This window comes from Macaca thibetana, chromosome 3 (assembly GCF_024542745.1).
Source record: "Macaca thibetana thibetana isolate TM-01 chromosome 3, ASM2454274v1, whole genome shotgun sequence".
NCBI classification, from domain to species: Eukaryota; Metazoa; Chordata; class Mammalia; order Primates; family Cercopithecidae; genus Macaca; species Macaca thibetana.
Window position 1 is genome coordinate 159,411,525 of NC_065580.1, and position 18,314 is coordinate 159,429,838.

The window sequence follows — 18,314 nt, forward strand, 5'->3', positions numbered from 1 at the left end:
GAGTCTCTATGTACATGGTGGGACGTGCCTTCAGCATTCAGTCAGGCACTTTACAACTCTGCATTAACTTTCACCTCCTACTTGCACAGAGCCTCAGTGTCAACCAGAAGGGAGAGCTCAGGGCCTTCTCTGGTTTTCTTGGGCGTGTGCACAGCCCTACACATGCATGTGGCCTTCTAGTTTCTCAGGAATATGTCAGAGTTTTCCAAAGCTCCCTATGAACATCTTTCCCAAAAATGTATTTTTGTTCTTTGATTAGCTTGCTGTTTTCCCCAACTGTTATCACAGCCCTATTTTCTAGCCACTTTACCATAAATATGTACTTCCTTGGTGGAAAAAGAGTTATTGGATCACCTTCTCCTCTTGACTTCCTGTTTGTTCCTCATTCTGAGCCCACATATCCCTGCCATCACCTGTCTTCACCCCACCACTCCCAAGCACAGATAAAGAAAACAATTCAGAAGAGAAACATTGTTTGAGAAGTAAAATCAAATCAGTGTTGACCTATTTTTCTAATACCTAAAAGCCCTGCAATATTTGTTTTAGAGGCATAGAGAGGGGGCTCCTGTGGGTCATCCAAGGAAACATTGAAGAAGGGTCACATTTCGGTTTTAAGATTAACAGGAAGAGCACAGAGCTGGGATGAGGGCTGGTGCTGGCTCAGGCCCGACAGCTATCGTTAAGTCAATCACATAGGTCCCTGGCACCCCAGTTTCTTCTTCTAGACATAAGGAGCAAATGCGGTGCTGCAGGAATGTTGTGTAGCTCTGGACCCTTCTGTGTAAACATTCACAGGTATCCTCTTCTCCCTAATCCACCTGCATTCAGCACAAAGCAGCTGCGTAATACTTATTGGTGGTCCTAACAGATAATATACCAACTGGCTGGCTGGCTGCTCTCCTGAATGAATGGACACAGGGCCACAGTATGACATTCCTGAGTCCCCGGTGATTTTGCCCTTGTAAGTCCCTTGCCCCATTAAGAAAATGTGTTAAGTTATATTTTACAACTGTGTTGGTGTAAAGATGAATACGTTAACAATTTTTCCATCTAAAAGTTTATCTTTTCTGATTTTAAAAAAGTTAAAACATTTTCATGGGCCTCTAAAAGTATCATGGGCTGTAGACACCATGCCTTTTTGCCTAATGGAGAAGTCAGCCCTGGATTAATGACTGAATGAATATTTCCATTTCCTGAGAATTTTTATAAAAGAGTTCTTTGGCCTCGGAAAAAAAAAACACACACACACAAGTGTCATTTCTCATATCTTATGCCACCCTTGTTGCCTATTTTTATTTTCTAACGAGTTGGCTGGAATTTTCCTCATTCTGCCATTTCATATTTAAAAGAAAGCTACTTCCTGACTCCAGGGCTGCTGGTAGCTCACGTGGTGCTTTTGTGCAAATTACAGAAAGGCTTCTCATGTTTAAGAAAAGGGAAAAGTAGCCAGGAGCAGTGGCTCACGCCTGTAATCCCAACACTTTGGGAGGCCGAGGCAAGTGGATTGCCTGAGCTCAGGAGTTCGCAAACAGCCTGGGCAACATGATGAAACTCCGTCTCTACTAAAATACAAAAAAAAAAAATAATTAGCCAGGCATGGCGGGGTGCACCTGTAGTCCCCGCTGCTCAGAAGTCTGAGGCAGGAGAATTGCTTGGACCCGGAAGGCAGGGTTTGCAGTCAGCCGAGATCGGAACCACTGCACTCCAGCCTGGGCAACAGAGCAAGACTCCATCTAAAAAAAAAAAAAGAAGGGGGAAAAGCTTTTAAAGTAGTTATGATTGCACAATCTGAGTAACTATGACCACTGGGCCTAAGAAAAGTGCAAATTCAGGTGGGTAACCCTTCCAACTGCATCTGGGGGCCACAGTCATGGCCTGTGTATTAATGGCAGGTGGGAGGGTAACACTGATCTGTGGCCTCTAGCTTAAAAGCAGCCTAAGTGTAGTTCCGTATATGGAATTTCATTCTAAGTCTGCGGCTAAAGAGCTCAAATACCATTAGAACCCAGGCTGTCTCCAAGAGCAGTAGGAGGCCAGAGTCATGGCTTCAGGGTTCTCCCAGAGCAAAGAGTGGACCAGACATAGCCACACACATGCAAACACTTGTGTGCATTTGCACACTTGATTTCCTTTGTGTGTGCATGGCCATGCAGGCAAATGTGGCTTGATGTGAGCCAGGACTCTCTCATTGTTCCCCAGGACTCCCCTAAGAGGCCTGGAATCTCCATGGCACATTAGCATGTGTCTACAACATGAATGACACCTACTAAGTTGTGGCACTGTATGCAGGTCAGTCTCAACAGCTGCATGCAGTACTCCTCCCGGCTCTCGCTGACTCCTTGGCCATGGAAAGCCCACACTCACATATGCTAAAGCCTCCATTCTTCTCTCTGCAGGGATGACATGCCAAGCTCGAAGCTCCTACATCACCAGTGAGATCCTGTGGGGTTACCGGTTCACGCCTGTCCTGACCCTGGAGGATGGGTTCTACGAAGTTGACTACAACAGCTTCCATGAGACCTATGAGACCAGCACCCCATCCCTTAGTGCCAAAGAGCTGGCCGAGTTAGCCAGCAGGGCAGAGCTGCCCCTGAGTTGGTCTGTATCCAGCAAACTCAACCAACATGCAGAACTGGAGACTGAAGAGGAAGAAAAGAACCTTGAAGAGCAAACAGAAAGAAATGGTGATGTGGCAAACCTGGAGAATGAATCCAAAGTTTAGTGCCCTAGTTGGGCAACCCCTTCTCTTCTCCCCCTGACACAATCTTCCCTTGTCTCTCATTCTCTTTCTTTTTTGTCTCTCTTGCTTTGTTCTTTATTTATATTTAAGTTTTACATGACCAGAAAACAAATCTTCAAGGTGTAAAATATCTACCTGCCCTCTCTCAGTTGTTTAGATTGACAAGGTAGACGTGGATTTGATGAAGGTGCAAAGTGCTCTTGTTTGTGGCCCAAGCCTGGTCTCCTCCCAAAATACTACACGTCTAGCTCCTGGAGATTTCAGTTACTTACCTGCATGTGTTGTATAATACCAGATCACTCAAAAAGGTGTGTCAAAGATTTTACCTGGGATATGACAAGCAAGGTTTCCGGTGCCTATTTATTCATTCAGTGAGACACAGAGTGGAGCCCTCAGTTTTATAGATCCCAATTCTTTTCATCTACTACAGGGTGAGGTGCTTGCCCCCGTGTGGGCGTGGCAGTTATAGGGCCCAGGTGAGCTGAAGACAAACCACTGTACATATATATGCCTTATGTAATTATTTTCTTTTTGTAGTTAGTAATAAAACCCAGCATGTACAAAAGTACCATAGAACAGAACTTCTAAATACTGTACATAGATGTATCATTAATGTAGGTTTAGATATATAACTTTAGAAATAAGAAGCAAAAAAAAAAAAAAAAGAAAGAAAGAAAGATTCCTAACATGCAGTAGGCGTTTCTGTTTTGATGTCTGTGTTTTCCAGGTTATTTTGATCCCGTTGACGGCTGGCCCTTCAGTGCACGGCCTTTGTTTGTGTCTCAGACTGGCAGCCGTTAGGGTTACCTCACTGTTCCCATGCTGATCCTTTCATTGAATCTAATAAGCCATAGGTCTAGGGGAAATTGAGAGAGCTGGTAGATGACAAAACCCACCACCAATATGCTGAAATACTGTGAAATGTTACAAAACAGATGTCTTTTTTTAAAAGATAACAAGGGCCTCACTAACTGGCCTGGAGGAGGGAGAATACCAGGAAGGAGATATTCTCTAGCATGTCACCAAAGGTATGTTTTTACACTCACATGAGCTCTTGCCCTTTGTAGTACAATAATTTAGGAAACTTTTCTGCAAAACCATTAATTCTCCAGCTGTAGTTTCTCTACAGACTGTTACAATGAGACATGGTAAGTTAGCAGAAGATGGTTTGGGTCTAAAGCCATGAAATTCATGAAGGCATGTAGTGAGTGACACGCATTATAATCATCGACCTCTCACGCTTTGACTCTATCTGGCGTTCTGAGAATGACATCTCGCCTGTCCCTGGGGCTTATCCATCAGCATTTCTTGCATTGTGATCTTTTATTTTTATTCTTTTATTATTTTGAAATGACCAGAGTTCAGTATTCAAAGATTAGATCAACAATCTTGATGATTGTCTAAGAAATGTCTCCAGAGTACGCCACAGGTTAGAAATCAAATCCAAAGTGTCTCTCAATCAAAAGAAAACAAACAAAAAACTCCAGCCTTAATTCACTTTAATCTGCAAAAAGGAAGGAAGGAAGGAAAGAAGGAAAGGAAGGAAGGAAGGAAGGAAGGAAGGAAGGAAGGAAGGAAGGAAGGAAGGAAGGAAGGAAGGAAGGAAGGAAGGAAGGAAGGGTATTTGTACTGGAAATCTGAATTTTAAAATGAAAAACATAAGAAAATAAATCTTAGCTCAAACCTCCGGGGCAGGTGGAGATTTTGCACTGTAACAGATCTTTCACATTAATTTTGCATTTATAAGCTGTTTGTTCTTTAACACAGTTGCCCATCATAAATATTCATTGAATGGATCCAAGTTTATTTTCAGCTCCTACAGCTGTGCTCAGTTTGAGGCTCTGCACCATGGAGGTCAAAGAGATCAAACTAGCTGTCCCTCTTTGTTTCCCTTGCCTTCCCTGACCTGATTGCACAGGCCTTTGCTGTAGTCTGGGGACCTTGTCTACTAAAAAAGAAGTCCCAGGATAAGGAAAGTGGCTCCTAAATATAACCTCGGGGCCTCTCTTCTCCCATCTCAGAGACGTTGGATCAGAACAACTGCCTCTTGGCACTGACTTTAAGGAAGACAAAACTGTTGGCCATAGCCCTTTCCTGTTTGGCAGCATTTCCTTTTTTGCATTGAATCTCTGTTAAATCATTTCTTTATTTCACACACTCTAAGAAGGAGGTGGTGGTCCGGGAGGAGGAAGCTCGATACACACCCCTTGAGGCTGCGAGGAGGAGCCATGGCCTGACCTGGAGGCAGCCTAACGAAGGGCACTCTTGGCTTGGGGAGCTCCCCTGCAGCCTTGCCAGGGTTGCAGAGCAGGCCATGGCAGGTATGAAACGAGATGGAGTAGGGGCTGCAAAATGTCTTCTAATTAACTCTTGAAGACTCACTGGGCCTTTTTAATTCCATTGCTAAGGTTTAAAGGACAGCGCACAACCTGGTGTCTGGTTGGAAGAGCAGCTCAGGGCCTGATCCCTGCTTGCCTGCCCTTTAGCACAACTGAACGAAGAGCCTTGACAACACGTTGGCCACGTGCACCTGTCAGTTCTGTGTCTGTGACGGGCACCCAGATGTGAGGTCTCTCCCTGTTTCTCACTGTCTTTGTTGTCAATGTAGTTGGAGACAGAACTTGAACCAAATCTCGTTTTTGTAACGTGAGCCTCTGAATCTTTAAATGAGGATGCTCCTGAAGAACCTTTTACTAGAATGTCCCTATCAAACATGTCTATTTTTCTACAGTTGTTAACACAGTTTAACAGTGTATTTTGTGTCAACCGTTAAAATTTGGAACTGAAAGTTCATTGAGACTGATTTTCTAAGCAGCAAGTAGTGAGCGAATGGTGTTTTCCATTAAGACAGTTCAACAAAATTGACCCCACCATTTCCACTCATTCTATTCTCCAATATCCAGTCCTCATTCCCTCAGTCACGCCATTAGCAAACCAAGTGCAATGAGAATTTTTTAAAAGTCTCTTTTAATACAACAGTATCCATAACCAGAAGATCACTCTCAACTTGATCCTTTGGTCTGTTTGGTTAATGCATTTCAGTCGCTTTTCCATAAAGCATGGTGGGATCCGTGAGCCCGACAAGAATTTGGAATTTAAGGGTATGGTTTGCCACAGTTGACCCCAATCTGACAAAGTGCTGCTGGATGGAAGGGCAGTTTCAGCTGCAAACATGACCCCCACCACAAGGCTGCTGAGTTCCTCGGATTCTCACCTCCACCCACCCCAACGTGCTCTCCAACTGGAAAAGCACCCATTCATTTATAAATCAACTTTCTGGAACCAATAAAATCATTTATGTTTTAGCTGTCCCCTGGGCAAGCTACACTCTTTTGCATTAACATAGCAAATGTCAACTTTTCTGTTCCTTCAATGTTCCTTCAAACATGGCCTTCCAGCCCGGCTGTTCCAACATATATCCCATCTATGTCCATGAGGCAGAACTCTTTCTTCCCCAACTCCCTTCCTCCATCTGTCCCCACCCTTTGTTCTTTATCTGGTTCTCCAGTTCCAATTCTACTGTTTTAGTTCAGTACCTTATGTTCCCTAACAGAAATCCAGCTGCAAATGTCAACCTATTTCTTAAGCACAATTTTCTCTTGCAGGTTTAACCAAGCTAGAGCTCTGAAATGTCTATTTTTCATTGCATTCTAATTTAAAAACTATTCATGACTTCATTTAATAGTCTAAATTTTGAATTCTCCAGAGCAACATTCTTATGCTTTCCATCCCCACATTTTCTTACATTCCACGTTTCTTACTTTTTTCTCCTTTGCTTTTTTATTTAGATTTAGGCCAGTGTCTTTGGGATATTTAGAAACTGCTTACAAAGGTGGGAACTGGTGGACAGAAAAAGGAGGCATAAGAAAGCTATTAGAAAACTACCTGAACTCACCAGAAGAATGGGAAATCATTTGATTTGCTGAGAGAATATGGTTAAAATACTCATAGTAAATCATTTCCAAAACAGTTTGCTAATAGTCTGGCTACTCTTCAGTCTTTCTTTCCTTGACTTGGGTGATACTCTGTATGATTTAGAAATGTCAGGAAGGTAGTTGAAAGTTCAGTGTCCTCTATATATGGTAAACATTATCTTCCTGGAGATTTCCTCTCAATGGATGGCTTTAACATTGAAAAACATAGGTAACATATACATAATACATGATTCATTGATATTACATTACAATACACTAAAATAACATTATCTTGTTTCTAAACTTTATGGCCAACCTGTATTTAAGAAAATGTGAGCCTTTAATTTAAAATTGAGTAAAGCACACCCCTTCCTAATAGTTCTGCCTTCAATGTCTTGAGTGCTTTAGATGCAGAGTGTCATCTAGAAGTCAAAATTCTGTCAGAAGGCTGCTAAGATATTTTGATAAATCACAGAATGTATAATAATAACAAAATGATATTTTACCCAACATGGTATGGTGTTTGAGAGCATTAAGAGCACTTGTACAAATTATCTTATTTCATTCTGATTCACCATGAGAGGCTGAGTATTATAATTTACATTTTATAGAGGGAAAACTAGGGTTTGGGCAAATTGGCCAAGTTTACAAGGCCAGTGAATCATAGCTCCTTGTCTCAAATCCAGGTCACAAGGTCCTAAGCTGTGGGCTATTTTTACTACAAAAAATTTTGGCAAACCAAATCTGCTAAAAAAAAAAAAAAAAAAAAAAAAAAAATCTGGTCTGCTGCCTGTTATTGGACCACTTGTGAGCTAAAAGTGATTTTTACATGTTTTAATAATTGGGGGAATAAAAGAAAAGAAGAATATTTTGTGACATGTGAAAATCATCCTAAATTCAAATTTCAATGTCCACAAATAAAGTTTTATTGGAACACAGCCACAGCCATTTGTCTGTGTATTGCCTATGGCTGCTTCCACATGCACTAGCAGAGCTGAGTAATTACAACAGAGACCGTGTGGCCGGCAAAGATTGAAATATTTACTATCTGGCCCTGTATAAAAAAAAGTTTGCTGACCCCTGTACTGTACTGTTAAGTACTATTGGTACTATTAAGTACTAGTAATAGTACTATTAATAGTAGTACTACTAAGTACTATGAAATATTGTACTGTACCCTTAAGAGATTCCTAGGCAATGTAGAAGAATGACTTTTTTTCTAGTGTAAATCTATTGAAGTCACTCATAAGTCTGGTCAAAATAACATAACCTTTTTTTTTTTTGTTTGTTTTTGTTTTGTGAGAGGGACAACTGCTTCACGAGACTTAGAGAGGCCAGTCATTCAGTTAGGGTCTCAAAGGAAGAATCCTTCCTTTTCATAGCCATTCCTCCAGAGTGGCAAACAGAGTCAACAGCCAGCCAGGATCTAGTGGTCAACTCAGAAAGTAGACACAGTAAAATTACTCCTTAATCAGCTACAGAGAAATGGGCATTCCCAGCCCTGCAACAGAAATATTGCTTCAGTGGCACCCACAGGCGTTGGATGATGTACGTAGCTCAGGCTGCCAGTCTCTGCTCAGCAAAGCAGCCCAGACCTGCAGTGGTTGCTGTACATCAAACCCGCCTCGCTCCTCCACATGACTTCTCTCTTAGGCTCTCTTGGAGGAGAGCTAAATAGGTGGCCCAGATGTCTCCCTCTGTTTTCTTGCTACAATTTCTAGTTTTCTCTAGCCTACAATTTACAACTGATCAAGGTGATGAACGTGAACCTGGAACTACCGATTGTGTTTAATTGCGCTAGTTCTGGCTCTCTCTAGCCACTAAGCTTGAAGTTTAACATGCAATTAAAGAACTAAATGCTTCTTATGGAAAACCAAAAGGTCCTTTGAAAAGAGCTCAGGGAGACATGGAAGTGTAGTAAAGGGTTGTTGGATTTCTTGCGCTTTCTGAGTCTGAAGCAAAGACAAAGATTGGTAATTACAGACATTATGAATGGAAAAAGTCCAGACCTTGGGATTTTTAGATAAGTCAATATTAAATGACATTCTTTAGTGTCACTAAGCTGAACTCCCTTGTCTTCTAAGGAAGCATTTCTAATGCCAGATGTAGTCAGCCAAGCTAGGTTCCTTATCTTTTTAGTTCTATAGAAAAACATATCAAGTTCTCTTATGAGTGCTTTCCTGGAAATCAGATGAGAAAGAAAAAAATGTAACAATGTAACAAATCATTGTGATGTTGTTGTATTGTGGACAGATAAATGATGGATTTGATCCTGCGTCTGAAACTAAGTAGGTAATGGTATCTACGATATAGACCATGCAAAAAGCTTGTGACCCTTCAACTGCATGGAAGAGCATAACAACTAAGTGGGAGGAAACAAATCTCAAAGTTCAACACCATAAAACTTAAATAAATGTAAAAGGAGTCAAACTTTTACTTGGCCTCATTGCCTTGGTAAAAGAAAGCTTCATGTATCCACCTAATTCAATAAGAGAGTCCCAGGAAAAGGAAGGCAACATACTTTTAAGGCACACAAAAATATTTCATTGGGGTGGTCAACATGATTAAGTGATGGAGATTAGATTTATCACTGATGAAAATGGTATTTATAGAGTTATTTTTAGACACTATACGCCCTAGACGCGAATCCTAACACACACTGTGGTTGGCCGGAGAATTGTGGCCACATAGTAAACAGATCTTGATTTCAGAGAATGAAATGTTCCTACCGACTTTGTGTAATTGCCCATTTCAAGAGTAAGGCTCCGTGCCCACTGCATTAACACCGATCATCAATACTGTGATATCAATTAAGCCAATCTTTATAAGAATATGAAGGGCTGTTTTTCTCAGGCAATGTAAATATCTGCTACCAACAAGCACTAGTGAAATAAACATGTAATCATCATCGTTTCTAAAATTCTGATAGAAATCACAAAACATTCAAGCAAAAGGGCAAGGTCTTCCAGGAGCCTAGGAGCAGACTTTTGGCTACAAAGAGCCTAGTCCAGACTGAATGCTTTATGAAGTATGTCAGTCTTGGGTCTTATCACTAAACACAACTAGTAGAACTGGATCAACCAGAGTGCGGAGAGCTGAGTTTCAGTCAGCCGAGCATTACCCAAACCTCTGGGTCTTCAGCCAGTCTTCTTATAGAAGGGGAAGGAGCACTGTCCTCAGATCCGGCCATCACAGGCATCGCCCTGGCATCATCTCTCAGCATTGCTGACTGTGGGCATAGGTATGAGGAATACCCTGCTGTAGCTCAGACTTGGCAGAACAAAAGCCTCAGCCATGCCCACCCACTGAGGTCTCTCTGGGGAAGCTTCTCCCTGCAGGGTCTGGCTCTTGCCCACCTGGACAATGACTCCCTAGAAGTATCTTTCGGGATCTTTCAAGCTTAACTTGCCCCGCACCCTTGACCCCACAGAGCACCTCCCTGGGTCAGAGATGATGACTGAATTAAGACCTTTAGCATCTGCTAAGTGCAGGGGTGCCCTCCCATGTGAAAGTCCAAAAATAACCCTAAAGTGTAAATGGAGTCAGGGTAAGGAAATCCTCGAAAGTTCTGATTTTCTCATGGTGATGAGCTCAGTGCTTTTCTTTTTCGTGACTTATCTAATTCTCTTTTCTCTAGAAAGTCTCACTTTTTGGTATCACAATGCTGTGGGCACAGATTCAGTCATCAGGCCAATGGCAGCACTCTCTCCGGACAGTCTGACCTGGTCCCTCTTTTTGAGTAAGGCTGGGAGTTTGGTTTGTTTGAAGCCACCCCCCAACCAATAGAATCCCACCCTAGTCAGGAAATCTCATAAGGCTGGGTGTGGTGGCTCACACCTGTAATCTCAGCACTTTGGGAGGCCAAAGTGGCAGATCACCTGAGGCCAGGAGTTTGAGACCAGCCTGGCCAACATGGAAAACCCCGCCTCTACTAAAAATACGAAAAAGTTAGCTGGGCATGGTAGTGCATGCCTGTACACCCAGCTACTTTGGAGGCTGAGGCACAAGAATAGCTTAAACCTGGGAGGGGGAGATTGCAGTGAGCTGAGATCATGCCACTGCACTCCAACCTGGGCCACAGAGCGAGACTCTGTCTCAAAAAAAAAAAAAAAAAAAGAAAGAAAGAGAAGGAAAGGAAAGGAAAGGAAAAGAAAGGGGAAAAAGGATAAAGGAAAAGGAAAGGAATCGCACATCCCCGCCTCTATCAGGGTCACCAAATGAAGGCATCAATGTCAAGTCTCGTTTTTATCTGCAAGGAACTCCTCTGTGTTGCAGCACTTACAGACACAACTTATGCTGTCTCCTGGTGCCCACACAGCTTTCAGGTGGTGGTAGATTATCAGCCAGCCATTCCCCCTGGCTGCTCGCTCTTAATTTTCTCCCTCACCACGAAAACTTCCTTTTTCCTAGCACCCCCGTTGGAAGGTTAATTTCATTTTTGAGCATCCACAATCCAGCAACCTATTATTGGGGTTAGTCCTATTCCTTTCCGCTTAATGGCCACCACCAATTTTAACTGAGCATATATATTCAGAGTCTAACCATATATATTTTTAAAAGTATATTTTGCTCCTGCTTCATAGTTGCCCAGAGAGCCTATGAGTGATGGTGGGGTGTATACATGGCCTCAGCCCGGTAACTGACGAGAGCAGCATGAAGTTAGGTCTTGTGCTGAAAAGACAGCTGGACTTGTCCAGTGGGATCTTCTTGTCTTTTGCAGCATGCTATTAGGGGACCAGCTTGCCAAAGAAGCTCCTGAACATCTTTATTCAGCCCAGTGCTTCCTCATCTTAACCAAGAGCCACACAGAGACAACAGTGAACTCACAGGTGCATGGGATTCCAAAATGATTGCCTCCCCAAGTATCTGCCTGTGTTGGCCAAGTGCTCTTTCCTTTCCCACTGTCTGCACAGACTGTGCTCTGGGGGAACTCCCAGCACTCATGGATGCCTGGTTACCGAGGATGTTCTTGGCTGCCATGGTAACCCCCAGCCTCTCAGTGTGGACCACTCTCCCGCAGGCTCGAGGAGACCTGGCAGAGGCCCCACGGGGCAGAGGCTCCCTAGGGCTGCTTCACTTGCAGACAGACTTGGAAGAACCCAAGGTAATGTGGAGGAGGACCCAGCACACAGGTGCTCCCTCCACACGCCAGGTCTGGGGTATTCCCATCCTTTCTTCCTAAGATGGGATGCACTTAGGTGGCCAAATAGCTTCTTAAAAGGCTATTTTCAAGCCATCATCCTCCTATCACACACATGCCCACAGTCCAATCACATTTGCCTTTAAAAAATTTTTCAAAATTAATTTTATATTATCACATGTAACAGATGTCCAAAGAGTTGCTGTTTTCTTAACACTAAATAAATTCTGCCTAGAAGATTAAGATTGGTCCAGAACAGTGTGTGTTTTAATAAGCACAAATATAAACAAAAGCCATCTTAAAATTTATTTATGGAATCTTTCAGAAAACCTGATTTCAAATCAGAAATACTCATTTTTGCCCGCAGAGCAAAGTTCCAGAATACTAATTCTCCTTGAACTTTGCCATTTTCCATCTGGCTTTGAACTTGAGAATAGACTCCCCTATATTGGCATAAAAGGTAATGTGGAATTTACCGCTGAAGCTTTCAGAGTTCAATTTAGTCTGGCCCCATGGACCAGATAAGAATAAACTCTGCTAACCAGTAACAATTCTGCAGCCACCATACTGAACGCAAACCCTAGAGAAATTTTGGACATGGTCGTGCTTAAGATGCTGGGAATGTCAGTCAAGGGCCTGATTTCAGAAAGAGGACATTAATATTCAAATCCCTGAACCGTGCCCACACTGTGGGAGTCAGGCCTAACCAGATCCCAGGATCCGCAGCCAACCTGGTCAGCTTGCTGTGTCTTATGGGGGCATTAGAGGATAGATGAGAACTTTCCACAATCTGGACAACTGCACTGGAAGAATTTCTTCTGTGTATTTTCTTATTCTGTAACAACAGGCATCAACAAGACATGTGGCCTGTCATCACATGGTTCCTCCCTGTGTGCACCTTCACAGAGATTTTATTTTCCTTTTCTAAAAGAATAAGGACTCCTCTGAAAGTTACATTATACAACAATAATGTTCCCAGTCCTTCATAAGTAACACAGCAACAACACAAGCACCCTCTCCCTACATCACACACACACACACACACACACAAATACACAGAGACACATGCATACACACAGATACATGCATACACACACAGACACATGCATATACACACACAGACACATGAACACACACACACGCACGCGCGCACACACACACTTATCCTTCCCAATCAGGTATGAGCGGCAACACAAAAGTAAATTTCCAGAAATCAAAGCCTTAAGATTGCTGTTCCTCCCCTGCATGCACTGTGGCATTATTTTTAAAATGTACCATACACTTTCCTGAACCCACAGGCAACAGCCCTTCTTTCAGTGTTTGGTAGGAACCCTGGACTCAGAAGACCAGGTTTTGCCCCTAGATGAGCAATGTAGTCCTGGGTATACCATTTCACTGCTCGGAAATACCTCCCTCCACCCCTTTTTAAAAACTTGATAAAGGTTATTTTTTAGAGCAGCGTTAACTTCACAGCAAAATAGAGCAGAAATGACTGAGAGTTCTCATTTACCCCCGCCCCACACATGAGCAGCTGCCCCTTCGAGTGATACGCCAAACCACAGCGGTACATCTGTGGAAATGAATGAGTCTACACTGAGACATTACTATCACCCCAGAGTCCATTGTTTACAATGGTGTTGTACATTCTATGGGTCTGAGCAAATGCATAAAGGCATGGATCCACCATTATAGAATCATAAAGGATAGTGCCACAGCCCTAAAAATCCTCTGTGCTCTCCCAACTCATCTTGCGTCCTCCCAACCCCTGGCAACCACTGATCTTTTTACTGTCTCCATAGGTTTGCCTTTTCCAGAATGGCATACAATTGGAGTCATATAGTATGTAGCCTTATCAAATTGTCTTATTTCACTTAGTAACATGCATCTAAGTTTCCCTCATATCTTTTTATGGCTTGAGAGCTCACATTTTAAACACCAAACACTCATCCGTTTTCTGGATGTACCACGGTTTCTTTATCCATTCACCTACTGAAGGACATCTTGGTTGTTTCCAAGTTTTGTCAGTTACGAATAAAGCCACTATAAATATCTGTATGCAGGGTTTTGTGCAGACATAGGTTTTCAATTCATTTGGGTAAATATGATATGTTAAAACGACATTTAGTCTTCCCAGACACAGCCAAAGTGTCTTCCAAAGTGGCTGTACCGTTTTGCATTCCACTGGCAGCGAATGAGTTCCTGTTGCTCCACATCTTCACCAGTCATTTAGTGTTGTCAGTGTTCTGCATTTGGGCCATTCTAAAAGACGTACAGTGGTGTTTCATTGCTGTTTTAATTTGCAATTCCCTAATGACATGGTTTGGGACATCATTTTATATGCCTGTTTTCCATCTGTACATCTTCTTTGGTGAGGTGTCTGTTCAGGTCTTTTGGGCATTTTTTAAAAATCAGGTTGTTTTCTTATTACTGATTTGTTAAAGTTGTTTCCTTACTGTTGATTTGTTCTTTGTAAATTTTAGATAATAATTCTTTATCAGATGTGTCTTCTGTATAAGTATTTTCTCCCAGTCTGTGGCTTGCTTCTCATTATCTCGACCTTGTCTTTTTTCAGAACAGAAGTTTTTAATTTTACTGAAGTTCAGCTTATCAATTACTTCTTTCATGATGTCTTTGGTGTTCTATCTAAAAATCAATTGCCATATCCAAGGTCATCTAAGTTTTCTCTTATGTTACCTTCTAGGAGTTGTATAGTTTTTCATTTTACATTAGATCTGTGACTGATTTTGAGTTAATTTTTGTGAGAAGTATAAGGTCTGTATTTAGACTTTTTTTTTTTGCCTGTAGATGGGCAGCTACTTCAACACCATTTGTTGAAAAGACACTCTTTGCTCCACTGTTTTGCCTGTGCTCCTTTGCCAAGGATCAGTTAACTGTATTTGTGTGGGTCTATTTCTCAGCTCTCTATTCTGTTCCATTGATCTATTTGTCTATTCTTTCACCCACACCACATTGTCTTGATTACTGTAGCTTTCTTTCTCCATGTAAACTGTAGACTCAGTTTGTTGGTACCGACAAAATAACTTGCTGAGATTTTTATTGGAATTGTATTTAATCTACAGAGGAAGCTGGGAAGAAGTGACATCTTGACAATATTGAGTCCTTCCATGAAATGGAATATCTCTCTATTTACTTAGTTCTTTGATCTCATTCACCAGTTTTGTAGTTTTCCTCATGTAGATCTTATATACATTCACTTAGATTTATACCTAAGTACTTCATTTCAAGGACTACTAATTTAAATAACCATGTGTTTTTAATTTCAAATTTCACTTATTCATTGCTGGTATATAAGAAAACAATAGACTTTATATATTAACTTTGAATCCTGAAATCTTGCTATAATCCCTTATTAGTTCCAGGAAGTTTCTGGGGCTTGTTTTCATTTTTTGTTTTGTTTTTTGGTCAGTTATTTCAGATTTTCTACATAGATGATCATGTCATCTGGAAACAAAGACAAACAAAGTTTTATTTCTTCTTTCTTCCCAATCTATATATTTTTTATTTCCTTTCTTTGTCTTATTGCATCAGCCGGGACTTCCAGTATCATGTTGAAAAGCAGTAGTGATGGGAACACCTTTTTTTCCCCGATCTTAGTGGGAAGCTTCAGGTTTCTCACCATCGTGCCATTTAGTATGATGTTAGCTGTAAGGTTTTCTTTAGGTATTTATTTATCAGGCTGAGGGACTTCTCTGTTTCTGCTTTACTGAGTGTTCTTATCATGAAAGGCTGTTTGGATTTTTTCTACACCTGTTGATATGATTATGCAATTTTTCTTCTTTTGCCCATTGATATTCATTACATTTGTTGATTTTTGAATATTGAACCAGCCTTATATACCTAGGATAAATCCCACGTGGTCATGGTGTATAATTATTTTCATATATTGTTGGACTTGATTTGCTAATATTTTGTTGAGGATATTTTGCATCTATGCTTATGATGGGTATTGGTCTATAGTTTTCTTGTAATGTCTTTTTCTGATTTTGGTATTAAGGTGATGCTGGATTCATAGAATGAGTTAGCAAGTATTCTCTCTGCTTCTAGATTCTGAAAGAGATTGTGGAGAATCAGTATCATTTCTTCCTTAAGTGTTTGGTAGAATTCACCAGTGAACCCATCTGGGCCAAGTGCTTTCTGGTTGGGGAGGTTACTAACCATTGATTCAAATTATTTAATAGATATATACCTATTCAGATTGTCTACTTGTTCTTGTGTGAGTTTTGACAAAGATAGAAGTCTTTCAAGGAATTGGTTCATTTCATCTACGTTATCAAATTTGTGGGCATAGAGTCATTCATAAAATTCCTTCATTATCCTTTATTACCCTTTTAACATTCATGGGATTGCTAGTAATGTCCCCTCTCTCCTTTCTGATAGTAGTAATTTGTGTTCTTTCTCTTTTTTTCTTAGTTAGCCCACCTAGAGACTTAGAGTTTATTGATCTTTTCAAAGAATCAACTTTGTTTCTATTTATTTTCTTTATTGATTTTCTATTTTAAATTTCATCAATTTTTAAGCTAATTTTAATTATTTCTTCTCATTGACTTACTTTGGATTTAACTTGCTCTTTTTTCTACTTTTTTAAAATGGAAACTTAAATGATTGATTTCAGATCTTCTTTTGTGCTGTGTGCATTCAATGTTAGAAATTTCCCTTTAAGCATTGCTTTTAGTGCATCCCGCAAATTATAATAAGCTGTGTTTTCATTTTCATTTATTTCCAAATATTTTTTCACTTATCTTGAGATTTCTTCTTTGACCCATGATATTTACAAGTGTGTTGTTTAATCTCCAAGTAGTTTGGCATTTGCCAGCTACCTTTCTGTTACTGATTTCTAGTTTAATTCCATTGTTATCGAAAAGCAAACATTGTAGGACTTCTACTTTTTTTGTTGTTTTTTGTTTTTGTTTTTGTTTTTGAGACAGAGTCTCGCTCTGTCACTCAGGCTGGAGTGCAGTGGCGTGATCTCAGCTCACTGCAACCTCCACCTCCCGGGTTTAAGTGATTCTCCTGCCTCAGCCTCCCAAGTAGCTGGGATTACAGGCGCCCACCACCACGACTGGCTAATTTTTGTATTTTTAGTAGAGATGGGGTAACAGCATGTTGGCCAGGCTGGTCTCGAACTCCTGACCTTAAGTGATCTGAGAATTTCTATTCTTTTAAGTGTGTTAAGGTATGTTTTAGGACCCAGAATGCAGTCTAAATTGATGAACATTCCATGTGAGCTTAGGAAAAAAGAGTAATCTGCTGTAGTTTCCTCATCTTTTTCAACAAACATTTGAACCCCACAGTATCTGCTTTAATAATTCTAGTATCCATTCCAACGTACACCATCATCAGTTCTAGATTGTACCTCTACACTAAATGACCCCAGCTGGTTCAGCTTTAAGTCTTAGCCGTTTTCATCATTTAACTGATTCCCTTGCTGGCAGCAGGGAAATTAACTACCAGCCACACACTTGTCTCCAACAGCACCCACCAACCACACCCTGCTCCCCTGTCCTTATCACCACTAAACCCGGCAGCAGAGAGATGAGCTGTGAGGTAGGTGCCTTCTAGATAAATGAGGTGCTACTGGACGTGCACTGTGGTCTTCTCTGCAGTAGAAAAATGTCCAAGGAAGGTCAGCATCATTGATAGAAAATAAATGCAAGGCTGCATCTCGCTGGCTCATCCATGAGCAATTCCTTCAGCTCCAGCAGCTACTGACAATTTGCTTTTAACCCAAATCCAGCTCTACCCTCTCTGAAGCATGCATCCCAGTCAGAAAAAAAAAAAAAAAAAAAAATACTAAACCAGACAGAATAATTAAGGAGGCAAAAAGCTTAAACCATAATATTTTAATTAAACTGATTTATTTTAGCCATAGCACTCCTGCTTTATTTTGTCATACACCAATAATGGAAAATCGTGGCCACTTTTCATTATTAATTGAAAGATAATTCACCGTATTTGTCTTTCCTAATAAATTGGCATTATATTAAGGCCCAAAATGTTTACTATGGCCCGGTAAAATATGGGGTTGTTCTGTGAGCTATTTCTTAAGATAGAAAATTATTCCGTAAAGCTATTAGTGCAAAAGTCTATAGCAGTGCCAAGGTTTCAATAGTCTCTTTAATTTTGAATCTATGCAATTGAAGGTAAGACTGCATCTAGTTTGGGAGTTGCATGTTTGTGGACATTCCTGTTTCTATTTACCTGGAAGTTCTTATTCTTACCATCACTCAGAATTTTCAAGAACTAGTTAAGCAAAGAAAGCAAAGCCCAGCAGCTGTCAGAATTGGGTCCCCAAGCTGAGGGTCCTTAGGGTGCATGTCAGTGTGTCAACTCCAATATCCATGCCTAGAGAACGCACATCTTCCCAAAAGAAATGAAGCACAGATGATACTTGATCCTCAACTTTGTCTCCAGAAATTTTTTACGAACTTGAGTTTTTTATCAAATGCTGACATCATACAGAGAAATAAAGTGTTCCATTTTCAAGGTGCATGAAGTTCGT

At 41.0% G+C, this 18,314-nt stretch overlaps 1 protein-coding gene across 1 annotated transcript in view; it reads left to right on the forward strand.

The window, feature by feature from the left end:
- The window catches only part of KCNJ6 (potassium inwardly rectifying channel subfamily J member 6), a 318,296-nt gene extending 307,479 nt beyond the window's left edge, over positions 1 to 10,817 (forward strand). The window contains exon 4 of the mRNA XM_050784623.1: positions 2,397 to 10,817. Within this exon, the coding sequence (XP_050640580.1) occupies positions 2,397 to 2,722 (326 nt within the window). The 3' untranslated portion in view covers positions 2,723 to 10,817. The remainder of the gene's footprint in view (positions 1 to 2,396) is intronic.
- Positions 10,818 to 18,314: the final 7,497 nt, after the last annotated feature.